We start from the raw sequence: 26283 nt of genomic DNA, 5'->3' as shown, positions 1-26283 counted from the left end.
TTCAGGTTGCAGACGCTTCAGGTTACAGACTCCGCTAACCCAGAAATAGTACCTCGGGTTAAGAACTTTACTTCAGGATGAGAACAGAAATTGCGTGGTGGCGGCAGCAGCAGGAGGCCCCATTAGCTAAAGTGGTATCTCAGGTTAAGAACAGTTTCAGGTTAAGAATGGACCTCCAGAACGAATTAAGTTCTTGAACAGAGGTACCACTGCACAGCTTGGCACACATAAGCAGCGTCTTGGGAGGTATACTGTACTATACAGTGGTACCTCGGGCTACATACTTAATTTGTTCCAGAGGTCCGTTCTTAACCTGAAACTGTTCTTAACCTGAAGCACCACTTTAGCTAATGGGGCCTCTCGCTGCCGCCACGCAACTTCTGTTCTCATCCTGAAGCAAAGTTCTTAACCCGAGGTACTATTTCAGGGTTAGCAGAGTCTGTAACCTGAAGCGTATGTAACCTGAAGCATATATAATCCGAGGTACCACTGTACAGGTGTTTTTGCAAGACAATAAACAAATTCAGCAAAAGGAAAGGAATTGCAAGTTTGGAAAGCCTATCTATAACTGGTTAACAAAGAGTAAAAAAGACAATTGGAAAAGCAGAGAAAGAATCTAGAACCAGTACAGAACTGATACCACTTTTAATGGTACACTTATGTTAATGAACAATTTCAAGAAAAACAACAACACATGGCCAAGAGAAAAAACGTTTTTAAGCAAAATGCCAGCTAAAGGGGTCTTAATTCTGTCGCATCTGAAACTGTGCGTATATTCTCCACATCCGCTAGGTAAGTACTAAGATATGGCATTCTGGCAGATTTTGCACTATATAATTTGGAGCAAGTTCACTTAGTTTTCAGCACTTACAATCTGCCCAAAGTACAAATTTTGGATGACCCCACTATCATTATGGGCTATTGCACACAGACAATGGGAACAATGACAGCGCCAAACTTAATTCATATTAGACCTGTCGCCTCTAGCCTTGCAAAAATTAAGTTGGCAAAATCCATCAGGAAATGCCATGATTTATTCTGTAACAATCTGAAAGCTACAAAGCAAAAAGGCCAAACGCCCTTAAATATATTTACAAAGTGTCCAGAAGACTAGCAATCTGACACGCGTTTCATGAAGTAGTCGGGCGATCTTGATTTTCTCAGCTCCCTATTTCCTGCAACTCGGTCCCTATTCACCTCTGAGTTCAGGCAACCCTGTCCATGCTGAATATTTTGCATGTTACTAAGGCACAGGAAAGAAACCTCAACAGACAAAACACCAATGTACTGTTCTGAATAGTGTGTCAAACTTGGACGAGAGGGGCCTAGGGTTGAATGGCACTTTTTTAGCTGAGTCCAGTAATCATCCCTTAGACTAGCATATCTCAAATGACTGTTGTGAGAATAACCACTTAAGAGACATTGAGTTCCCTGGAAGGAACATGTTAGATAAATCATTAAATAAAATCTCTGAAATAAAATCTAGCTGCCTTATTCACCAGAATCACCAATCTCTGTAGTAAATGCCTAAGACCACTGACAGGAGGAATTCTTGTTTAGGAATAAGGTAAAACCATGCATAGAGTGACTTATGTAGCTTATCCACATGTGTTTATTATATGATGCACAGCAGGCATATATAATGTTTAATTTACAATTTTAGTTTCTCCTCTCAACTTCACATGGGATGTGAAATTGCTAGAACATACATAAATAAGAGAACTAAGAAGACAGAATCTGTACACGTCATGCATTCAAAAGCATTTTTTTTTAAAAAGAACAAACAGATGTATTAGCTTGCTCAAAAAACAAACAAAACCAAGATTTCTGGTGACATTTGACTCTGCTCCATTGTCATTCATATGAAGAAGCAGCACTTCAAATCTCATCATCCACAAGATCTTGCATGATCAAGTCTGTTTTCTCTGTCTTTTGGATACTAGATTTCAAAATCTGCCAAGCAAAGCTATAAATGACGCCCACTGTACTTTTTTTTAAACAGACATCTCTGTCTGCAAAGCATAACTAGAGTGAGTGACAGAAAATACAAACATTTACTTATCTTGCAGTCCCAACCATACTGCACAAATGGTAATTTGCATTGTACTTAGAGATCTAGATTCTATGCTTAGTAAGTACAGCAGAACTATTTCTGTCTGTAAATATCAATGCCACTAAAAAGCCAAGGAAAAAATTCCGAGGATGTCTTAGGATGTCTCCACAGCCCTTAGGATGTCTTACTCTTTAAGGGCAAGTAACAGCACACAGGTAACCTCAATATGGCACCAAACCCTGTATCTGCCACACAGAGCTTTGAGGAAATGCTTATGGTGCCTGCTGCATCTACCCAGAAGTTTGATGTTATTTTAGAATCATAGAATCATAGAGTTGGAAGAGACCACAAGGGCCATCGAGTCCAACCCCCTGCCAAGCAGGAAACACCATCAGAGCACTCCTGACATATGGTTGTCAAGCCTCTGCTTAAAGACCTCCAAAGTAGGAGACTCCACCACACTCCTTGGCAGCAAATTCCACTGTCGAACAGCTCTTACTGTCAGGAAGTTCTTCCTAATGTTTAGGTGGAATCTTCTTTCTTGTAGTTTGGATCCATTGCTCCGTGTCCGCTTCTCCGGAGCAGCAGAAAACAACCTTTCTCCCTCCTCTATGTGACATCCTTTTATATATTTGAACATGGCTATCATATCACCCCTTAACCTCCTCTTCTCCAGGCTAAACATGCCCAGCTCCCTTAGCCGTTCCTCATAAGGCATCGTTTCCAGGCCTTTGACCATTTTGGTTGCCCTCCTCTGGACACGTTCCAGTTTGTCAGTGTCCTTCTTGAATTGTGGTGCCCAGAACTGGACACAGTACTCCAGGTGTGGTCTGACCATAGCAGAATACAGTGGCACTATTACTTCCCTTGATCTAGATGCTATACTCCTATTGATGCAGCCCAGAATTGCATTGGCTTTTTTAGCTGCCGCGTCACACTGTTGGCTCATGTCAAGTTTGTGGTCAACCAAGACTCCTAGATCCTTTTCACATGTACTGCTCTCAAGCCAGGTGTCACCCATCTTGTATTTGTGCCTCTCATTTGTTTTGCCCAAGTGCAATACTTTACATTTCTCCCTGTTAAAATTCATCTTGTTTATTTTTGCCCAGTTCTCTAATCTGTCAAGGTCGTTTTGAAGTGTGATCCTGTCCTCTGGGGTGTTAGCCACCCCTCCCAGTTTGGTGTCATCTGCAAATTTGATCAGGATGCCCTTGAGTCCATCATCCAAGTCATTGATAAAGATGTTGAATAAGACCGGGCCCAAGACAGAACCCTGTGGCACCCCACTAGTCACTCTTTTCCAGGATGAAGAGGAACCATTGATGAGCACCCTTTGGGTTCGGTCAGCCAGCCAGTTACAAATCCACTGAGTGGTAGCATAGTCAAGACCGCATTTTACCAGCTTCTTTACAAGAATATCATGGGGCACCTTGTCAAATGCCTTGCTGAAATCAAGGTAGGCTACATCCACTGCGTTCCCTTCATCTACCAGGCTTGTAATTCTGTCAAAAAACGAGATCAGGTTAGTCTGACATGACTTATTTTTCAGAAATCCATGCTGACTATTGGTGATCACAGCATTCCTTTCTAGGTGCTCACAGACTGTTTGCTTAATGATCTGCTCCAGAATCTTCCCTGGTATTGATGTCAGACTGACTGGGCGGTAATTGTTTGGGTCCTCTCTTTTCCCCTTTTTGAAAATAGGGACATTTGCCCTCCTCCAGTCTGCCGGGACTTCGCCTGTTCTCCAGGAATTCTCAAAGATGACTGCCAGTGGTTCTGAGATCACATCTGCCAGTTCTTTTAATACTCTTGGATGCAGTTCATCTGGCCCTGGAGACTTGAATACATCTAAAGTAGCCAAATATTCTTGTACTATCTCCTTAGTTATTCTGGGCTGTGTTTCCTTTGCTGAATCATTTGCTCCAAATTCTTCAGGTCGGGCATTGTTTTCTTTATCGGAGAAGACTGAGGCAAAGAAGGCATTGAGTAGTTCAGCCCTTTCTGTGTCCCCTGTTTGCATTTCACCATCTTCTCCTCTGAGTGACCCCACTGTTTCTTTGTTCTTCCTTTTGCTACGAACATACCCATAAAAGCCTTTTTTGTTGCTTTTAACCTCTCTAGCAAGCCTGAGTTCATTCTGTGCTTTAGCTTTTCTGACGTTGTGTCTACACGTGCTGGCTATTTGTTTGAATTCCTCTTTGGTGGTTTCCCCCCTTTTCCATTTTTTGTACACATCCTTTTTTAATCTTAATTCAGTTAAAAGTTCTTTAGATAGCCACCCTGGCTTCTTTAGGCACCTTCCATGTTTCCGTCTCATTGGTATTGCCTGACGTTGTGCTTTTTAGTATCTCCCTCTTAACAAACTCCCAGCCATCATGAACTCCCTTTCCTTTTAGTATTGTTGTCCATGGGATCTCACCCAGCACTTCCCTAAGTTTTATGAAGTCGGCTTTCTTAAAGTCAAGAAATTGAGTCCTAGTATGCTTGGCTACTCCTTTCCGCTGTATAGTAAACTTCAGAAGAGCATGATCACTCGCGCCTAATGATCCTTCCACTTCTACCCCACTAACCAGGTCATCAACATTGGTTAGGACCAGATCTAAAATGGCTGTTCCTCTTGTTGCTTCTCCCACTTTCTGGACAATGAAGTTGTCTGCAAGGCCAGTGAGGAATCTGTTTGACCTTATGCTCTTGGCTGAGTTTGACGTCCAACAAATATCTGGGTAATTGAAGTCCCCCATTAATATCATTAATTTTAATATCAGCATAAGTATCAAATTGTGACCACATCTTGTGTTGCTGATAGGAGTCTTATGTACATGAATAGTACAATGCAAATAGTAGTAGGCAGCTACTAAAATGCTCTATTATCTCAGGGCACAATAGGTAGTAATGTTCACCACATGTGATATATTTGGATACGCAGGAAGTAAATATTGTCTTCTGTGTAAACAAACCAGTATTTCATTGAATTGTCAGCTCACACAATGTACACCTCTGTCATCTAGACTAAAAAAGTCAAACTGCTTTAAACTTGAAGCACATTCTCCACAGCTGATTTGCAAAAAACCAAAACCCCACCCAGATCTGATTATCTCCTAGTTACTCTCTGCAGCCAAATCACAGCTGCTTCTCATTATCATCATCACTCCCTTTCTAATATAGGACCTGCCCATGAATGCTAAGCTTTCTCAGGTGTCTTTGGTGAAGGACCTCATTAAAAGATTTTTTAAAGTCTAAGAACACAATGCTGCCTGGATCACCTCTTTCTATAGGTTTGCTGACATTTTCAAAAGAACTCTTGAAAGGTCAGTGAGACAGGAATCACCCTTGCAGAAGCAATGCTGGTTCTCCTTCAGCAAGACTTGTTCTTCTAAATATTAGTTTAAAGGTAAAGTTAAAGGACCCCTGACAGTTAAGTCCAGTTGTGAACGACTCTGGAGTTGTGGCCATCTTGCTTTACTGGCCGAGGGAGCCGATGTTTGTCTGCAGACAGTTTTTCCAAGTCATGTGGCCAGCATAACTACTGTATTTTTTGCTCTATAAGACTCACTTTTTCCCTCCTAAAAAGTAAGGGGAAATGTGTGTGCGTCTTATGGAGCGAATGCAGGCTGTGCAGCTATCCCAGAAGCCAGAACAGCAAGAGGGATTGCTGCTTTCGCTGCACAGCGATCCCTCTTGCTGTTCTGGCTTCTGAGATTCAGAATATTTTTTTTCTTGATTTCCTCCTCCAAAAACTAGATGCGTCTTGTGGTCTGGTGCGTCTTATAGAGCGAAAAATACGGTAAGCTGCTTCTGGAGAAACCAGAACAGTGCACGGAAACACCGTTTAACTTCCTGCCGGAGCAGTACCTATTTATCTACTTGCACTTTGACATGCTTTCAAACAGCTAGGTTGGCAGGAGCTGGGACTGAGCAACGGGAGCTCACCCTGTCGCGGGGATTCGAACCGTCAACCTTCTGATCGACAAGCCCTAGGGCTCTGTGGTTTAACCCACAGCACCACCCGCGTCCCTAATAATAATAATATATTAGTTTATTCTATTTTTAAAGAATGCTTAGCTGAATTCCCAAGGTTTAAAAAGTATAATAAAACGTCACCAATACATAACAGGTGCACCCCCTGCCCACAAACAAACAAAAACCCAGCTTAAAAAAACACAATCATACTCAGTAGCCATGAATGTTGACTCTTACCTGGAAAAGAAAAAATGGAAAACCAGGGGCAATGCAAAAACCAGGGTAGGGGCAAATGGAACAACTTGCTATAAGAGGGCATGGCCAGCCCATAAAATGGATCGATCCTATTAGGACAGGAAAGTATCTTATAACATCTTGTTGCAGGTCACACTTTCCCCCCTTAATAAGGAGCTCAGGTAGTCAACTCAGTTTTAATATGATACAGGATTACCCCAAAATAGTGATTTGTATGTACTTACAGGACTTCCGTGCTACATGTTAGCATATGAATGTATATACAGGCACCCCCCCCACACACACACTTATGCACATTCTACTCGCATGTGGCCATGGGAAATAAATAAATAATTCAATTCATACCCAGAAATGACAGGAGAGAGCTGGAGAGTCCTCATGGCTCTCATGGTGACCCCACCTGGAGCCCAAAGTGGATGTCAGTGAGGACAGAGGAAGCCCCACAGAGACCAGAGGCGCAGTGGGGCTTTGTTTTGTTTACGCTGCTCAGCCTCCCCACTTAACAGCTGGTGGGGGGGGTAGAACAGCTGCTGCTGCTGCTTATCTATGCATTCTCCAGCTGGCCCCAGAGCTTTATTATTATTATTATTATTATTATTATTATTATTAGTAGTAGTAGTAGTACCCCACCCATCTGACTGTTTCCCCAGCCACTTCCAGTGTGTATAAAAAGTTTCAATTCCAGTTGCGGGTATTTTTGATATAGTATTTTTGATCTGGATTGGAGAGAGAGTGGCAGAGGGAGCATTTAAAAGGTGTTTAGACAGTGCTCCTCTCTTACATGACTTCACTTATGGGGGGGTTGGAATGTAAACCCAAAGTAAGTGGGGAGGTGCTTGTATTAAAAGAATTTTGACAGTCATGTGACTAGCAATGTGAGGTGAGAATATTCTCGAGATTGAGAATAGTCTTGAGAATATTCTCTGCTAGAAAATTCTCTCGGAGAATATTCTCCCCAAACTAAATTCTAATGTAAGAACCAGTTTTACCACCCACATTAAAAAAAATCTAGTAAATAATAAGTGAAGCTGTGATATTAATGAATTTACTTGTATCAAACCTTAACATGCCAATTGTATTTTTTGACTTGTCCTATAACATGTACGCATTCTAACGGAAGAATAAAATATGACCTTATTGTTCCAATAGTGAAATGGATAACATTATTAGAATCGGACACACCAAGGTGGTTTGAGGTTGGGTGGTTGAGTCATTTAAAGAACTAGAAGATCACTTTGAAAAAGTGATGCCTTTAAGCCCCCTTATAAAGCAAGAAGAGAAATAGATGAAAGAGGCAGTTAAGAAAAGAAAAGAAATGGCGTTGCAGCCAATTCACTTTGTTGCAAATATCCTTGATCTAAAGTATAATGGCATTCATTTATCACGAAATGAACAAATTCAAGGTACTGAGTTCATTGATCTCAAAATATCAGCAAGTGCACCAAATGATGCACAAGATATTTTGGCAGAGCTGGCAGTATATCGTGCTAAAGAAGAGTTTTTTTTAGCAAGTCATACGTATTAAGTCAGTTGAAAAAGTGGATACAGTGGTTTGGTGGAAGGGACCATGCTTTGGTTCAAAGCTTAGCAGAGTGGTTGTGGACATTTTAAATATGCCACAAACGACAGCTGCAAAAGAACATAGCTTCAGTACTTATGGACTTATTCATTCAGCAAAAAGGAATAGGCTTACTACAGACAGAGCAGGAAAGCTTACATATGTAGCTCACAACTTAAAACTCCTAGAAGAGAAGAAAATACAGCTTCTAACAAGCTCACTGAATTTTACACAACCATCAACGTCGTTTTATGATCTCGCAGATGATCAGTGTGGAAGTGAAAGCTCTGTTACCAGTGGAGACGAAGATGGTGACTTATCCTCTTAAGATGTTTGAGGAGTCAAAAGAATATTCTCGAGAATTTGACATCACTACATTGACCTACAGAACACTGAGGACATACAGGAAATAAAATATAGAATAACTTGTCTCTCTGGAAAGGCAACCTCTGGGTTTACTTTGAACTCTACAAGCAAGAACTCCTATATTTGTTGTCACATGTTATTTTTTGAGGGGTGGGAGGCAGGCATGCAGGCAATCACACCTATGCTAAAATCCTAGATTTCTCTACTCTTTTTTACGAACTGCAGCCACTTTACTCCAGAGAATGAAAAATGGGCCTAATGGAAGCAAAAGCTAGGCACATTGTATTAGTAAACCAGAAGAGACATAGAATGTTAGGGGCGAAGGGGGAAAAGAAAAAGCGGGGAGGAATTGCTCAAGTCTCATGCTGCTTATAGGTTATGGAATTGCATGGAATTGGACTGTACAGGATTCAGATGGAATAAAAGAATGTTATCCAGAACCACTCGCCTCCTTCATAAGACAGTAAAATGCTTAAGGTTGGAGCTACCAATCAACCCCAAAACTGAGCTCCCTTAACACCATATAGCAAGCATGGGAAGACATGAGGGGCAAGGTGACCTTCCTCCCTAGAGGTCTGAATAGTGCTACATGGTCCAGCTTGGGTGGTTCTTTGAACAGGAGCACTTCTCTGAAGAGCCGAAAATATACTACATTTTTTTGTGGTGTCCCACTTGCTCCCTATAACTGCAAAGATGCTGGCCCCATGCTTACTGTTGAAGGCAAAACAGGACCATGAGCAAGCCAGAATATATGCAAACACACATTACCTTCAATATTTCCTTCCCCAAAAGGTGAAATCCTCCTCAAAAGGGGACAGAGGACTGCATCTGTGCATTGCCCTCATGTTATGGAATGTAGGCTACATGAATACAGCTTTGTTGGCATCTATCTGTCTCAAGAGACAATGGAGTGTGCTTCTGGGGGCGAAGTAAAACTGCTGCGTTAGCAGGACTGAAGTGACCTCCACAGGGCAAAAGCCTTGTATGTGTATGGAGGTCTTTGGCTGCACAGATGACAAGACCCATTCTTGGCCTTGCTGATGTGGTCCGCCAAAGGAAAGCAGGGCAAATACTCCAGGGTTGTTTTTTTTTGCTGGGTTTTACTCCTTAGCTTTTATTCTCCTGAAAATATCCCGTAACCATAAGTTTAGGACCGGAGTTTTCCTTCTCTAAGATGGGCTACCTTCTGAGACTGACAGGCCCCATCTGCCACTCACATGCAGCATGTGCAGAAAACAACTTCTTGACCATTAGACCCACTATTGGTCTCATCTGCTCAATCCACATGAGCCTGTCTTCACATGCGGTAAAGCCCCTAACTCACAAAGGGTTTGAGATCCACCAGCTACCCCTCACTTGGTTTATCCGGCCAGTCGAAGCTGTTCCCTGGTGTGGCTGCTATCGCTTGCTGACAGCTTCTGGGAGCCACAGGTGAGAGCTGAGTGCAGGATAGGGATCAAAGGTGGACAAACCTCCCCAGAAGGAACACAACATGTCCCCCACCATAGGTACTGCCCCTCCCCTAACACCCCTGCTCAGTTACCGTTTTGCTTTGGGACCCTTGAAGCAAGAAATCTGTACATATTTTCCCCTCAATTTGCCCTTACCTATCATCAGGATGGGACGCGGGTGGCGCTGTGGGTTAAACCACTGAGCCTCTTGGGCTTGCCGATCAGAAGGTCGGCGGTTCGAATCCCCCCCCCCCCGATGGAGTGAGCTCCCGTTGCTCAGTCCCTGCTCCTCTGCTCCTGCCAACGTAGCAGTTCAAAAGCACGTCAAAGTGCAAGTAGATAAATACTCCGGCGAGAAGGTAAACGGTGTTTCCGTGCACTGCTCTGGTTCGACAGAAGCGGCTTCGTCATACTGGCCACATGACCCAGAAGCTGTACGCTGGCTTCCTCAGCCAGTAAAGCAAGATGAGCGCCGCAACCCCAGAGTCGGCCACGACTGGACCTAATAGTCAGGGGTCCCTTTACCTTTAATCATTAGGCAAGTGACTTAAAGCAGAGTTATTACATGGTCCTGGCTATGGGAGTGAGTGAGAGCTCATGATGAGAAAAAGCATGCAGCACACGACAAAGCACTTGCCAACTTTTAACTCATCAGCTTTTACCATCTCCATGATCTTTTGAGCCTGGCCATCAACAATGAAAATTCTCTTGTGGGGAAATGCTGTAGTTTAATAGCAGAGCATCTGCTTTGGACACAGAAAGTCCCAGGTTTAATCTCCAGGTATGACTGGGAGAGAAGCCTGTGTGAAATCCAGGAGAGCCACTGCCCATCAGTGTAGACAAAACTGAGCCAGGTGGACCACTGGCCTGACTAGGTGTAAGGCAGCTTCCTCTGTTCTCATTCTCCCACTCTCCTCTTAGTTTGCTGGTGAGCAGGCTTGGGCTGACTTGCAAGCCAGGGAATTATCAAGCCTTGCAAGCTTATCAAAGCCTGACTGCCAGCAAATAAGATTTCCTTGTTCTCCTCATGGGCCAAAGCATCACACACCTATTTTGATTTCGCCTATGAGCATGGTTTTTAATTACAGCACTTTCTTTAAAAATCTCTTACATCTAAGTTAAAACAAGCTAAAGGATTATTGGGGGAGGCACCTGGATGACTGCTCCTCAGTCAATGTTAAAGAGCTGTCTATAAATTCGCTTACTGCATCAAAATTGGTTAAAGTCATCAAAATATGAAAGATAATATAATTTAAGATTGGTTGGTGGAGATACAAATTTCTTCCACTGTTGTTCCAGCTCAGAGATCCACTGCAACATTTTGTTGCAGGTCCCAACACCTGCAACAGGTTCAACATGCAAAATCCCTCACTTGTTTTAAGAAGCACAAGTTGCTTAAATATATACAGTTAAATCTACATTTAAAAATATATATCGTAGGGCAAGCTACTATACGCACAGCATGGTAAAAGCACCTTTGCCAGCATGTATGAAAAAGCAATACAAAAGGAAATATAAAAGGATCACATTCATTATTCCGCACTTTACTCCGTTAAACCGCTGGGGATTTTATGCTCTTGGGCAAGTTTCAGTATAAAGAGTCAGAACATCCATAACCCTTTATCTATAGTAAAACAATAGATAACGTAATAAAATCTAAATGATGCGAGGATGCTGGGAAGCCATGAGATGAACCCAAAACACACTCTGGCGGCATAAGATGAGATCATCCAGAGTTAGCAATGCCCATCCCCAATTGCCAACTCTGCGCTTTCAACCTCCAAAGCACACGGTATTGTTCTTCACACTCCTTCCCTCTGTAAACTGTGCCGTTTAACAAATTGCGCCACACCTTTAAAGCCTCGCTCTGCCCACTAGGGTTGACTGTATACATATGGGAGTGGGGGAGCCTTCCCCACTTTCCTCCAAAGATCTCAAAGACGACACACACAAAAAGTTGATACAGTATGAGATGGGCTTCCCCTAGGCAACGTAAAAAGTAAACACGAACTCTTGAACTCCAACATGCCTGGTGAAACACGCGCGCGCGCACACACACCCCTCGGGAGCAGGAGACGAAAAGCAGGGCAACTTTCCCCGCTTTCTTAGGAGTTTAAATGCACTTTAATGGGGGAGGGGGTGAAGGGAAAAGGAGGACTAATTTTGGAATACGTGGCTTCCCTCTTCCCACTTCGAGGGGAAGGAAGAAAAAACGCTCCAAGTTGCAGAAAGCGTGATTTTATAGGAGAGAGAAAATGAGAAGCGTGGTTTGGGGATTGCATGGCAGCCCCGAATCACCCTCGCGCCCCCCGCCCCGGTCCTCTCCTACACCACGGAGCCGCCTTCCTCGCCCTCCGCCGGCTCCTATTGCCCTTTATTTGCTCGCCCTCCCAGCCGCCTTCCCCTCACGACACCCGCCTCCAAACCCCAACGGCGCCCTGGGCCCCCGCAGCGCCGGAGAAGGGCTGCCCGTCGCCGCTTTCTCCTTTCGGGAGGAGGGAAGCCTCCCCAAGCGCCGGCGCCTCCGCCGCTTCGAGGAGCGGCGGGCACGCCCCGCGGGCGCGAGGGGCACCGGAGGCCTCGTCCCAATCCCCGGCCTTTCCTGGCGCAGCCCCCGCAGCAGGCGAGCCGCCGGCTGCGGAGCGGACCCTCCTTACCTGGCCTTGAGGCTGCTGGCGCCCCGCTCGTAGGCCCAGGCGGAGGGCGGCGGCGAGGACGCGGCGGCGGCGGCGGCGACCGAAGCCAGCGGGTCGGGGTAGCTGGGGGTCGCCGGGTAGTTCCTGTCCATCATCGGAGCGGGAAAGGAGGGGACGCCGCGGCTCCGCGCGGGGCCTGGGCGCGCGGGGAGAAGGGAAAGGGGGCGGAGGCGGGCGGGCTGCTTGGCGGCGGCGGCTGCAGCTGCAAGGACCGAGCGGGTGGGAGCGACTCCCCCCCTTCACTCTCGCAGGAGGAGGAGGAGGAGGAGGGCGGCAGCGGCGGCCACCCCCGACGCGGCCCTCCCCTCGGTTTCCGCCGCGAGGGGCGGGAAGGCGGCTCGTAATTAGGGGAGCGGCGGCTGCAAGCAGCCCAACCGAAGACCCATGTTGGGCTGCTGCTGCTGCTGCGGCTGCTTACCAGGATGTCCCTCCCACCCCCGCCACAGTTTACTGGGGCTCCAGAGCACGGGAAGCAGCTGCCGCCGCCGAGCATCCGTAATCGTAGCGGCGGCGGGAGAAGGAAGGGAGGAAGGAGTGTGCTTGGCCTACAGAGCGGAACCGGGAAAGGCGGCGCGTCAGAATGCGGGCAATAACCGAGGAGCCCTAAATACGGACAAGCTTCGGGGTAGCCGAAGCCTGGTATGGCGACTGGGGATTGCATACTTCGGATGGGCTGCAGGAAGGACCCGTGTTGGCCGCCGTGCGGTGGGGAATGCTTTGCCATCTTTTTGTGTGCAAGTGAAAATGGTTTTCCGTGACTGAGCTAGAAGTTCTGGAGCCACGCGGACACTCCTTCCTCAGATTTCCCCCCCCTCCCTCGTGCACTGTTTTTGCTTGTATGCCTACCAGTTTACGAAACTGTCAATGTTTAAAGCTGTCGACGTGAGAAGTGTCATACACGTGTCTCATCCAGGAAGCCAAGATTAGCTGTTTCTGCTTGCAGAGTGTACATGCTGGAGAGCCTCCGGTTTGTTGTTGTGGGTAATGTGTAAAATGCCCCCAAAGTTCATACAGTTTCCAGGGGGTGGGTGTGAACTATTTCTCTGCTTTGGAATGTAGGTGGAGAAATCAAACGCTCGAACAGAATATTGTACATGCTTCTTTTCTGAAAACAGGACATGCACTGTTCCTCACCCCATGGCAGTAGCTATTTCACGTTTCCCTTAGCGGCTTAGCAACTTTGGTTAAAATTGCTCCCAGAAATAGAGAAGATACTTGTGTAAGTATTCTGCAACAAATATACCTGCACTTATAAACTGTATGCAAATCTACAGTTAATTCAGTGGCTTCAATGTAAGTTTTAATAAATCCGCCTCATGTTAATTAGCTAACCAATACCAGGACTGTGTTGTGAATGGCCACTGCTAATAGCATGTTTTCTCTCAGCTTCCATTCTTCTTCCTTCCCCCCTCATGTACCTGTAACTTGGGGTAATACTTGAGGCCTATTTCATTGGATGCATGAAGATTCATGATTTAATGCGCACTGAGAGGCAAATGAGGAGGAAGCACCATTCAATTAAAGATCTGTTATTGCTAGTTTAAAAAACACAGTTTAAGTTGTTCAGAGTTAGAGAAACATTCCATTTATATTATGTTACTAGCTCTTCCTTTTATTGTGGTTAAAACTAGTTCAAAGCAAGGATCCTGTGCTTATTCATATTATCATTCCCACTTTATTACCAATCTGAATTGGTGTTTTTTTTTTAATTTAAAAAATGCAGCTTAAAAAAAATTTGATAACGAAAGTGCTAAGTTGGTGAGAGACAGAAAGGCTGGCAAATCAATGCACTGATTGCACCAATTGGCTCAGAATGCATCAGAGGAGTTCACTACAGTTCTTAGCACCTAAAATGAAGCATAACAAAAGGAGTCGTTCATCCTTAGCCATCAGCACATTGCTTAAGGGTGCATTCCTTGTTCACCTGACACACTTCACTTCCTCTCAGGCACACTGAAGAGCTGTATCCCTTTCACCCTGTGAAAGACTCCTGAAGTAAGCACAATGCTGCAGCATTTCAGCTAGACAGCTTCTTCTCTCCAAGTTAATTCTCAAGCATTCTACAAGCCCCCGTTTCTTAATTAAACAGGAAGAGAGAGAGACTTCTTGAATGCCCTAAGCCCTCTTGAAGGGCCTGGATATGGCGGCGGTGGAACTTCACAATTGCCGCTTAGTGCCACTGCTTGTTCATAAGTTGGCAACCCACTGTGTTCTGTGCATGGAGAGAGAGGGTTTAAGGAAATCTCTTCGTGTCTTTGAAAGATGATGGAAGAGTTACGCCTCCTGTAGCTTCTATCCCTAAAATAAAAGCAAAACTTTTAAGAATGGCAGAGTGGTGATTAAGTATAAGAGTCCAAAACTTCATTTGAGAGAAGAACCTGAACTACACTTTCTTGGGAGTACAGTGTTTTCAGTGGCTAGTGTTTGCCGCTCAGAGAACAAGGTGGCATAGAATGGGAGTACAGTATCCACTTGTGCTGGTATAGTTCCCTAACCCCATTTTACTAAAGCATATGGATCAGCACTGGACAAGGGCACATCACCTCTGAAGAATTAAAAGAGTACATATGTCATGGACAAATGTAGGACGGGGCTGTGTGTGCTGATGTCACAGATGCCAACACTGTCACCTTCCTGCATCACAATTCGCAACAATTGCACTGAGGGACAATTTGTCAGGAGCTCTGGAGAGCTGCTGGCAGTCAGTATTCTGAGCTAGATGAATCAATGGTATGAATCAGTATAAGGCTGTTTCTCCTCATTATTCCCTGTCATTGTTCCTGGCTCCAGATTTTGCCTTTATCTTTCCCACAAACCTCAGCAATTAGCTTTGTCCACTGATCTTCATGCTCTTCCATGGTCATAACAATTTCATATACCTTACTTCCATCCAAATCTCCATATATTAGGATACAGCAGGATTATTTTTAAAAATCTATTAGTTCTGAAGGATTCAACTGCCCAAGTAGAAATCCATAGATTATTTGGTAAGTCATACCCTATTCCCATTTTTTTCTCTTAAGTCCCAAGGCATATCACCTTGGGACAGGTGACAGCAAGGCTGTCTCCTGGGGGCAGCCATTCCAGCAGTGGGAGAGCTGGGAAGCAGAGCTCACTCCATTGAATCTGCTGTGACAAGACAGCTCCATCAGGCCTCATCTCCCCTTAGTTGTCATCTGTGGGCAGCCATTCCATCATACTGCCTCAGTGGGAGAAATAGGAAGCAGGGCTCCTTCATGAACTGCCTGTCCCTGAGCTGCGCCAGCTGTTCATTCTTTCCCTTGTATGTTTGGAGTTTGTAAGTCTCCCAAGTAGAGACTGCCTTGTTTTTATTGTGTGTAAGCCACTCTGGGAGCTTTTTTGGCTAACAGCAGGGTACAAATGCTTCAGATAAATATCTGCACAGCACAAACCCAAATGGGACAAAATGCAGTAAACATACAGCACACATATATACCGCACCCATAATTTTTTGGGGAGGGGGTACAGAAACTTCCATGTCAAACTTGAATACACTGAACAAAGTATTGGAAATTACAAAACTTATTTTCTTACCGTGGTAGATGTCTTTGTTTGCACTTCTTTTGGCAGAGAAAATAAATAAGTAACCCAGTTATGATCAACAGTACTCCAATTGCGACCAAGCCAGTCAAAAGTCCCATAACATCAATCTTCCGCATTGCTTGCTCTTCTGTACAGAAATCAGAATTACTGAGTATATTCTTGATCTACCCTAGGTCACACTATGCCGTAAAAAAAAAAGTGTCTTGAAACTATTCCTAAATTATTCCGCCTCCCCATAGCTGCCTAAGTCCCCTCCTCTCCAGGGTCTTTCCCAAGCAATGTAAGACACTGGTTGTGAGAAGCTATCTTCACCCTTTTCATGCCTCTCCTGGTTCTGGAAGACCAGGGGAGAGAAAGATGCTTGTTACAACGGGAGGGGCAGACACCGATGCCTCTTTAACAACCGGAATAATCCCTGCCTCTTGGGCTTCCTCCTCTCCTGCTTCAGCTTCTGCCTCTGATCAGAATTAGATCAAGACTTCTCTCTGCCACAGACTCCCCCAGCTCACTAAGCCCTGTTACATCTTCTGCTTCCGACACCACCTCACCCCTGTCTTCTCCCTCTTCTCCATCCTACCACTACTTTTTGGGCTCTGAACCTTCTTCCCACCATTCCTGTGCGTCCAACTAGTCCATGACACTGGAGGAGGTTGGAATGAAGCAGAGGTGTCTCTCCACCCAGCCCTGACCAGTTACACCAACAAGAAATGCCCCAATGTAAATGGCAGGTGGGCAGAGGCCCCACTGGCAGGAGTCAGCAGGACTCCCTGAAGTGGGGCATTTCAGGGTTGGGGGAGGGTGGAACTGGGCCAGCAAAGGATCCACTCAACCTTGAGCCAGCTCTGCTGCCATTATGTGATGGCAATAGACCTAGGGGATGTCATAGCAAGAAGGCATTTTTCCTTGTGGCCAGCAGAAGTGGTGGTACTGTGGTTGTGATAGTGCTGCTCTGCCAGGCAGAGGTGAGTGTGGGTTTGGATGGTGGGTTAAAAGTATCTGCAATATAAAACAAAAATAGAAACCACAAAGACCTGTGATTTTGGCTTACCTTGATATCTGCCACGACCCTCCATGGTATATTTCTCCCAAAATAATATCTGAGATAGTAAAGAAAAACAATGTAATTGAGGTAAAATCTCTAGCAGCAATTAAAAACAAAAACTGCCCCCGCCCCCCAAAAAACAGTTAAGAATTTAACTTTGGTTGAAGTTACAAGAGTCGCACTGATTAACTCTGGGTGGGATTTAGTTAAGGAAGTTTTAAGACCTGCCTTAATACCAATATTAATTATCAGTATATAGAAATTGGACTGAGAGAAAGGCAACATGCTGTGCACAATGCAAGACGGAAATAAAACACTTCATTAGCCCCGCTGGTAATTGGCTTATACGGCAACTTCTAGTTATTGATAACTCATGCTGGTATAAGTGAATACTTACTAGAATATGATTCTTAAGCATGTTTGCTACAACTGTCTGAGGCTGATTCCCACCCCCACCCCGTGACTAGCATATTCAGCTGCATGTCACATGGATTTAAAAGGACTCCCTTCAAAAGACTGAAGCCTAAGTACATCATGCAGCAGCAAGTTCCCCGAGAAGCCATTTGATGAGACATGCATACATTTACAGTGCATGCACACAATATGTTTATTTTTATATTTTTATAGTAGAACCTCTGCTTTATGAATACTGTTTTGCTTCTTGGGCACAGCTTCCAGTTTTGACAGGCTGTCCTTAAGCTTATTGGTGCTCCCAAGCTTTGACGTGCTAATATGGACAACTAACTCAGAGCTACTCTGCAACTCAGAAACAGCAATTTCTAAAAATATAAGAATAATGAGTGACCAATGTCTGATGCAAAATAAAGCAATGCGTACACTCTTACCATAGGAACATTCACCACAATTAAGGCCAAAGAGCACATAAAAGATGGCATATAATTTACCCCCAAATCAGAAGCTCAAATACGCAAACCTTAATTGGCCCCATGGTAAACCGCAGAGAGGGAGATTTTCTCTCCCTCTCCTTCTTGTGAACTTAAAAAAGACACGTTTTTCCCTGTGAAAGGAATAATGCTTGCTGTTTTGTCACAAATCAAGCCTGAACCTTAAAATATTATATTGGTAAAGAAAAAGCAGTTTATAGTGCATACACGCCATACATTTAAAGTGCATCATGTGCAAAGAATAATTGGAACTGCAGGTGCTGAGAATTCATAGAATCGTAGAATTGTAGAGTTGGAAGGGACCCTGGTGGTCATCTAGTCCAACCCCCGCAGTGCAGGAATCCTTGCCCAATGTAGGGCTCAAACCCATGACCCTGAAATTAAAAATCTCCTGCTCTACTGTCTGAGCTTTCCCAGCAGAAGGGTTGCTGTGTGGTATAAACTATAGTTCCCAGGATTCCTGGGATAAAAAATGTGATTTAAATGTAGCTTGTGTATGCAGTGTTAACCTAAAACTTACAGTTCTGCTGCAAACTAGTGGATTTAAATGATAACTCGTAACAGTACATGTTGGCCTGCCTATGAGGAGGTTTAAAATAGCCATCTCAGGCATCATAAGAAGCAGCACCCATAGGTGCTCCACCCTCCTCTGTCTCTGGGGGAGAAGTGGTGTTGCTTTCCATTGAGATCTTGGGAAATCTCGCTGGAAAGCAGTGTTGCTTCTTTGCTGGTAGTGGGGTGAGCCTGCCAGGGTGGCACTTTTCAGCTTCCCTGGTAGCGGTGGCAGGGTGGGGGCAGAGCGGCAGCACAGCAAGTACATAGTTTCCCATTTTGCCTTTGGTGGCAAGATAAGACGAGCCACCATGGAACTTGCCTTCAATTATTATTATTATTATTTAAAGAAAAAAACTATGCACATATGGAAAAGCTTCTCCACACTGCGCACGTCAAGAAACTCTACTACGTTAGAAACATTTCCTTGATGATTCTCCTGTGAAATGCATCATCCAGCCCCATTTACCAAAAAAGTTAATAACAGCATGGCTAATCCCAAGGCTGCCCCCATCCATTTTGTGGAGATACGAGTGTACCATCCTAATAACAGTAGCACATAAAGCCTAGTGTGAGTACAGCACCAAACAGTGAGGGAAATGGATTCACTTGTAAATTCTTCTACGAACAGTTAATGCGCTAGCTAGCTCAGCCCTCCTCAACCTGTTGCCCGTCAGACATTTTGGACTACAACTCTCAATTAGCCTCAGCCAGTATGGCCTATGGCATGGGTAGGCAAACTAAGGCCCGGAGGCCAGATCCAGCCCAATTGCCTTCTAAATCTGGTGCGCGGACGGTCCGGGAATCAGCATGTTTTTACATGAGTAGAATGTGTCCTTTTATTTAACATGCATCTCTGTGTTATTTGTGGGGCACAGGAATTCGTTCAATTCCCCCCCCCAAAAAAAATAGTCTGACCCCCCACAAGGTCTGAGGGACAGTGGACCGGCCCCCTAATGAAAAAGTTTGCTGATCCGTAGCCTGTGGTCAGGGATTCAGGGAGTTGGAATCCAAAGCAACCAATTGGAGAAGGCTGATTACTTTCCCCCTCTGCATAATGGCTCAGACAACGGTTCAGAAAGACTAGACCTGGGCTAATTTGAGAGGCACAACCCTTTCAATCCTAGGAGCAGTAAATAATAATAATAATAATAATAATAATAATAATAATAATAATAAATACAATTTTACCCATAAGCACAATGGGTTCTGTGCCATTTCTCAAATGATAAATATGTACACATGATGTAGTCCTAAGCATTGACCTTAGAAATATCTCCTTTATAGGCCACCAAAAGTAAAGCAATTACTGTTTTTTCTTGGTCTCCAAAAATTTCTCTTGCTTCCTCGAAATTGCAGTATTCTTCATTGCATTCCCTTTCAAGATTCCCTGGGGTTACTAGTTCAAAGTCAAATCTGTTGTATAGAAGGTGTCGTCCAATGAATAAATTGGCTTCCTCTGTTGAGATGAACACTGAAAAAATAATTAAAGCAACATTTATATTAAATATATAAACATGGCCTTTAAGAAAATGCACTGGAATGCAAACACACTAGTGGAAAATTTCCATTCACAGATGCTTTAAAGACACACCAAGTAGAGTCCCTTGATTATAGTCACATGGAAGAAGTCACATATGAATCAGCAGAGCTGATTCAAAATATTTCACAACCACATTTTCTAACCACCTATGTTTGCTCAAGTCACACTAGGAGGCTGCGTGATCCCAGTGGCTCACACATTACTTACTTCATATTATTGCGAAAACAGCAGTAGATCATATTTGAGTATTACATAGTCCTTAGAAATGGAACCCCTTTTGCCATTTTGTCATTATGGTTTAGTCTAGGGCAGTGTTTCCCAACCGGTGTTCCGCGGCACACGAGTGTGCCGTGAGACGTTGCCTCGTGTGCCGCGAGATGCCTGGAGGGAGGCGGGCGAGTCGGGCGGCGAGAGGCGGGGCGGCGGCGGCGAGGAGAGGCCGCGCCTCCTGCTGCTGCCTGGCGCTCCTCCTCGCAGCCGGCAGCGCTGCCTGGGCGCCTCCGCGCGACTCTGCCTCGCTGGGTTTGGTCTCCCAGCAGAGACGGGTCACACGCGCCCCTCCCTCCCTCCCTCAGCCTGCGCGGAGGGAGAGCCAGAGAGAGGCATCGCTCCTGCGCGGCGGGAGAGGGAGCAGCCGGAGCGATGCCCCAAACGAAGGCATGGGACCGGAAGGGAAATCCTCTCCGAGGAGGATTGAGCGCAGCTGAGAGAAGCCTTTCGAGGAGCTGCCGTGTCCCCTGGAAACCCCCTTCCCAGCTCTGCCTGCCTGCCCAAAGCTTGGAGGTTCCCCGGCAAGGGGGAGGGAAAAAACTTTCACTTTTGTGCGTCCCTCCCGGCGTGGCGCTGCGCGCTGACGTCACGGGGCGGGGCTTTAATGGTGGTGTGCCGCGAGATTTTTTTTCAGTACACAGCATCGCTCCGGCTGCTCCCTCTCCCGCCGCCCAGGAGCGATGCCTCTCTCTGGCTCTCCCTCCGCGCAGGCTGAGGGAGGGAGGGAGGTGCGCGTGTGACCCGTCTCTGCTGGGAGACCAAACCCAGCGAGGCAGAGTCGCGCGGAGGCGCCCAGGCAGCGCTGCCGGCTGCGAGGAGGAGACCAGGCAGCAGCAGGAGGCGCGGCCTCTCCTCGCCGCCGCCGCCCCGCCTCTCTCCGCCCGACTCGCCCGCCTCCCTCCAGGCATCTCGCGGCACACGAGGCAACGTCTCACGGCACACTCGTGTGCCGCGGAACACCGGTTGGGAAACACTGCACTAACAAAATACTTTAATCTGAGGATCACATGACAGGAAAGAAGAGGGACGCGGGTGGCGCTGTGGGTTAAACCACAGAGCCTAGGACTTCCCGATCAGAAGGTCGGCAGTTCAATTCCCTGCGACAGGGTGAGCTCTCGTCGCTCGGTCCCTGCTCCTGCCAACCTAGCAGTTTGAAAGCACGTCAAAGTGCAAGTAGATAAATAGGTACCACTCTGGTGGGAAGGTAAACGGCGTTTCCGTGTGCTGCTCTAGTTCACCAGAATTGTCTTAGTTATGCTGGCCACATGCTGTACGCCGGCTCCCTTGGCCAATAAAGCGAGATGAATGCCGTAACCCCAGAGTCGGCCACGACTGGACCTAATGGTCAGGGGTCCCTTCACCTTTAAGTTTGCAACATGCACACATTTAACTTGTGCACATTCAGATTCATACGCTCGGCAAACAATTAAAAATAAAAGTAAAAAGAGGGTGGGCGCCTGGGGAAAAGGACTTTGGCAATCCCACTTACCATTGAACCCAATGTGTATTGACTATATGTGATTTTGGTTCTAGGTGCAATCCCTGGAATGTAACCCTTGCCTAAGTTGCAGGCTTGTTGTCTTCTTAACAACAGTGGATTATATTTCAAAACAGAAATCTTTAGCCAGTAGCCTAAGAAAAACCTGAAGAAGAACTTTTGAGAGCCACAATCATTGTTCAGCCCCAGATAATATACACAAGTTACTTATGAAACTATGACAGTGATGTCACTTTGAGCCATATTAGAGGTGTTCAGGATGAAGAAGTTATAAACAGCCTTTAGAAGCCAGAACAGAGGTACGTGTCAAAGGGAGTAAACCTTTCCAGGTGAGGTGGGACTGAAATGTGTCAAGTTAAGTTGAAACAATGTGGGGAACTTGAGAGGAGCCTGAGGGCAGGTTGAATACGAACAACTTTAACAGGAAAATGACGTTTCCCTGTAATTCTTCCATGGTTACTAATACTTATAAATGTATGTTTAGGTGGTAAAAGCACACACGAATATATATAGCCAGATGAAATCCATTAATTTAAAAGTGATATATTTCTAATTGACCATGGTAGAATTGCAGTGAATCCTCCGGAGGACATTTTTCTGCAAAATAAAATAAAATATAGCATAACTCATCATGAATTCTGTGGGAGCAAGCAAGGGGAAGAAAGCAAGAGCATGGAGACCCTGTGCCCTTGGGAGTGGATAATTCCACCTGCATTGTTCCATCCCTTAGCCCTTGAGCCTTCATAAGGGAACTACTCTGTTTCTGGTCTTATGCATACGAACGTTCATGGGGGTGGGTTGCTTGGCACTAATGCCATTAGTTTGGGGCTATTGGGGGTTGTGGAAGTATTGGACATTGTTAGCTAGCTTATTTGAACACGGTACACTTACTATTTTTTGGGTGTATTTTAAATGAGCTGTTATTTGTCAAATTGCTCATCTTACTTTGCAATATTTTATTATTATTATTATTATTATTATTATTATTATTATTATTATTACTGTACTATTGTATATAGACTGTTCTAGAATCATAGGATTGTAGAGTTGGAAGGGACCCAACCCCCTACCTGCAGCCATCCCTGGTTAACAGATGCACCAACCAAGCATGTCCAAAGTCCGTTTCGGGGGCCCCTGTGACAGTTTATTTCCTGGGGTAAAATCCTAAAAAAAGCTCAACAACCTCAATCCTAAAAAAGGTCAACAACTTTGGTTGGTTGGCCCTTATGGCCCTTCACTTCATCAAATCTGGCCCTCTTTGAAAAAAGTTTGGACACCACTGCACCACCCCATTGCACCACAGAGGTCTTGGTTTTCTATGAACTACATTGAGCAGAAATCTATTTGTGGAATATGTGGTAGATAAATAGAAAGATACTTGTCACTATGGCTGTTGAGGTTTGGCAGGTGCTTGGTATAGCCACTGATTAAGGATGGGCTTGGGGAATTCCAGATTCAGCTTGCGTTGAAGTTCGGGGTGATCTGGCAAATCACCAGGTGTGGCCATATTGCTGGCTGCATGGGGCCAACCAGAAGCAATTCTGGCCTATGGTTTCCAACAAAACATGTTAGTATGGGGTAATTGCCTGGGTGGGGTGCAGTTTAAAACCCAGAACAATGTGTATTTAAGATTGTTGTTCTATGACTATTGATTGTTGCAATAAATTCTTTTGATTTCATACACTCCACAGGAATGACTTACTTCTTGAACTAGCTTGACAATAGTATCTGGATGATTCCCTTCCTCCACCCGTATGCGCAATTAGACCCTTTTTAATGAAGGAAGAGTAAAGCTTTAGTGAACAAATTATAATTTTGGATTATAATTTTGGATTGGGAAGAGAATCTCAGCTGTGTTTAGAAGCTATAGCTGATGCATAAAGTTACCTTCTTTCACTGCATCCGATTCCTTCAGTTGTCTTGAGCAGTGAGGAAATGCAAGCAATGTTAGCACCAGCTGAAGGAGCAAAATGTAAAAAAAGAACATAACCCGGTACCTGTAATTAAAAAAAAAAGTTACCAAATTAATAATATTTTTAAAATTGTTAATGGATAAATTGCAGGCAGACTTCAAAAAAATTGCCTTATTGGCTGCAGTGAACATCATTCACAAGTCGCTACAAGACATTTAGATGAAAGTTGCTTTAGATTAGGCTGCAGGCCTCCCATAAAACCAGTCTAGCATGTACCTCATCTTGGTTGCGTAATAATAATTACATGGATTGTTCTCAGCAATTGAAACCAACAATTTCAGCATCAGGGGAAAAACACACATGATAACATAAGTTAGGTCCCACTTCATGTGTCCGTGCATCCTTTCGATCACCAGCACATTCCCCCCACATGTAGAATCTTGTCAAGGACAACATTCCAAGCTGATTACACGGAGCTTCAGCATGACAGAAACTAGACATGTGCTTTTACTATGATATTGACCAGGGTTCACAGAGCTCCTTCTGGGCATGATCAAGGGTTTGTTCAAACAGTAAGATCCCCCCTCCCCACGCTACTTCTCTCCCTTCAAAACTAGGCTATGTGGTACCATGTGACTGAAACGCCCCTTATGGGCTTGAAGGGCTCTTGCTCCAGAAATGCAAATAAATAAAATAAAATAAAATAAAATAAAATATTCTCCTGCTCCAGAAATGCAATTTTTTTCTTCTCCTGCGCCAGAAAGCCCCGCTTGGACTGGCCAGGCTAGTCGCGCTGCTCTTTGGCTCCTTGCCAGTAGGCACAATAGCTCTTGCTCAGCCTCTCGGGGGGGGGGGGGCAGTTTAGCCGGACGAAACTGAGCCGCTTTCAAAAAAAACCATGACTGTGGCGCACCCGATACCAACTCCAGCCGCCCTCTCTTCCCAGAAGCGCACCTCGAATTCCACCACACTTCCCCTTCGATGTTCAAATGGCCGGCTGCCTCTGTTGTGGACACACAGTTTTTAGCCTTTTGACTTTTGTTATCAGTACATAAGCAAAACCCAGCGCCCTGGGAATCTTGGGCTGAAGGTATTCTCGAGCAAAACTGTGCGCAAACTTCAAGTTCATGGCGCGCTGCGATTGATGGCACCCGCTGCCACTTCCTGCTTCTTTAAACTAATGAAAGTGAAGCCCCCCCTCCCCCGCCAGCCCCAAACCATCGTAACAAGTTGGGGGGCAGATCTAACAGCCGATATTGCGGAAGATCAAGACCAACGTAGAAATACAGAAAACGTAAGTGGAGAAGGCACGTTGCTCGGGTCACGAAGGTGCCATAGGGTGTGGGCTCCAGTAATTTTCCCTCCCTCCCTCCCTCCGCCTCCCCTCGGAAGAACTGGCAGCTTCATCCATGTCCTTAAACTCGCAGGTCTCTGTGTCTTTATGCTCCTCGAAACCTATCCCGCTTTCGCGATCGCCTACCTGTTGAGTTCAAATCCCAAATGCTCCCAAAGCTCTCCGTCCGCGCCACTCCAGCCTGGCTTTTCTCAGAGGTGCCGATCGCTTCTCTTCGGGAGCACTCGGAGTGGGAGACGGCGGTTTGAGATCATATTACCTGCTTTTGTAGCCTCCCACCTGAATCCCGGGCGGGCTCAGGAATAAAAGGAGAGAGGACTCGGCCGCGGCAGAAGACAGCGCATATTTAAATCGGCTAATTAGCATACTGAGTGAACATCCCATTCAACATGTCCGTGTTGAATATCCCCGTCTTCCTTAGACATCCTCATTCCTCTTCCCCGTTCGCAACAGCATGAGTCACACACAGCTCCTTTCTGCACCCATCCATCTGATTCTAGGAAATTGTCCTTAAGTGGGAAAAGGATTTGAGTTTTGGTTTTGCGTTGCTATTTGTCCGGTGGAGCTGCAAATGCGTTCGAGGATTACTGAAAGAAAGGCCCTTCCTGTCCACTTTGGTCAAGGGTGATTTTATTGTAATGTCATGAGCAACGAGGCAGGTCAGTACAGTGGTACCTCTAGATACGAACGGGATCCGTTCCGGAGCCCCTTTCGCATCTAGAAGCAAACTAGCGATGGCACGTCTGCGCACGCGCGTGTCGCTTTTCGCCGCTTCTGTGCATGCGCGTGACATCATTTTGAGCGTCTGCACAAACAGCAAAACCCGGAAGTAACGCGCTCCGTTACTTCCGGGTTGCCATGGAGCACAACTCAAACGCGCTCAACTTGAAGCGTATTCAACCCGAGGTATGACTGTAATTTCTTTGTATATGAGCTAGCTAGTTGAGGGGTTATTTATATTATTTTGATGAAAGTCTACCATGCCAAAGGACCTTGAGATATGCTGCCAACAGGAAAGTACACTGCAGGAATGTCCCAGATGTTTACTCTGCCCACGGCTATGCTCCCTGCTCTTGCCCTTTTGAGAACACTTTCTACAGATACCTGTACTTAATTGTTCTTGGTGCCATTTGTGATGATGCTAAGAAACTCCTTTTCTGAGAGAAGCAAATTGTTTGAAGGAACTGGTATCCATATCCTAGGCAAGTGACCACAATGGCATCATTATTTGGCAAGTTTAAAATTTTGTCCACTAGTTGCCTGGACGTTACATATCAGTGCATGTGAGTAGAAACATAGG

The 26283-nt window shown here is 45.3% G+C and overlaps 3 protein-coding genes and 1 long non-coding RNA gene across 5 annotated transcripts in view; 2 read left to right on the top strand and 2 right to left on the bottom strand.

The window, feature by feature from the left end:
- The window catches only part of QSER1 (glutamine and serine rich 1), a 38246-nt gene extending 25785 nt beyond the window's left edge, over nucleotides 1-12461 (bottom strand). Inside the window, exon 1 of the mRNA XM_082191300.1 lies at nucleotides 12304-12461. Coding sequence (XP_082047426.1) covers nucleotides 12304-12437 — 134 coding nt within the window. The 5' untranslated portion in view covers nucleotides 12438-12461. The remainder of the gene's footprint in view (nucleotides 1-12303) is intronic.
- A 693-nt stretch (nucleotides 12462-13154) lies between these two features.
- PRRG4 (proline rich and Gla domain 4) lies at nucleotides 13155-25399 on the bottom strand. 2 transcript variants are annotated; one of them, XM_082212865.1, is made up of 6 exons: nucleotides 25110-25399; nucleotides 23604-23713; nucleotides 19671-19879; nucleotides 16955-17003; nucleotides 15898-16033; nucleotides 13155-14640 (listed from the first exon to the last, which is right to left on the bottom strand). In XM_082212865.1, the coding sequence occupies exons 2-6, from the start codon at nucleotides 23701-23703 to the stop codon at nucleotides 14424-14426; spliced, it is 711 nt and encodes a 236-aa protein (XP_082068991.1). In that variant the 5' UTR covers nucleotides 23704-23713; nucleotides 25110-25399; the 3' UTR covers nucleotides 13155-14423. The 2 variants fall into 2 exon arrangements, with proteins under 2 accessions (XP_082068991.1, XP_082068992.1); XM_082212866.1 differs by having other exon boundaries at nucleotides 19716-19879; nucleotides 25110-25393.
- LOC309527913 lies at nucleotides 14647-15770 on the top strand. The gene is made up of 2 exons (XR_014217429.1): nucleotides 14647-14949; nucleotides 15008-15770. It is a non-coding gene; the product is annotated as an uncharacterized lncRNA (long non-coding RNA).
- Nucleotides 16804-26283, top strand: part of CCDC73 (coiled-coil domain containing 73) — a 73323-nt gene continuing 63843 nt past the window's right edge. The window contains exon 1 of the mRNA XM_082210575.1: nucleotides 16804-16868. The gene's annotated coding sequence lies outside the window, so the exon portion shown is untranslated. The remainder of the gene's footprint in view (nucleotides 16869-26283) is intronic.

This window comes from Podarcis vaucheri, assembly GCF_965113315.1.
Source record: "Podarcis vaucheri genome assembly, chromosome: 1".
In the NCBI taxonomy this organism is placed as follows: Eukaryota; Metazoa; Chordata; class Lepidosauria; order Squamata; family Lacertidae; genus Podarcis; species Podarcis vaucheri.
Note: the sequence above shows the minus strand (reverse complement) of the source record. Positions and strands in the feature narration are given on the sequence as shown.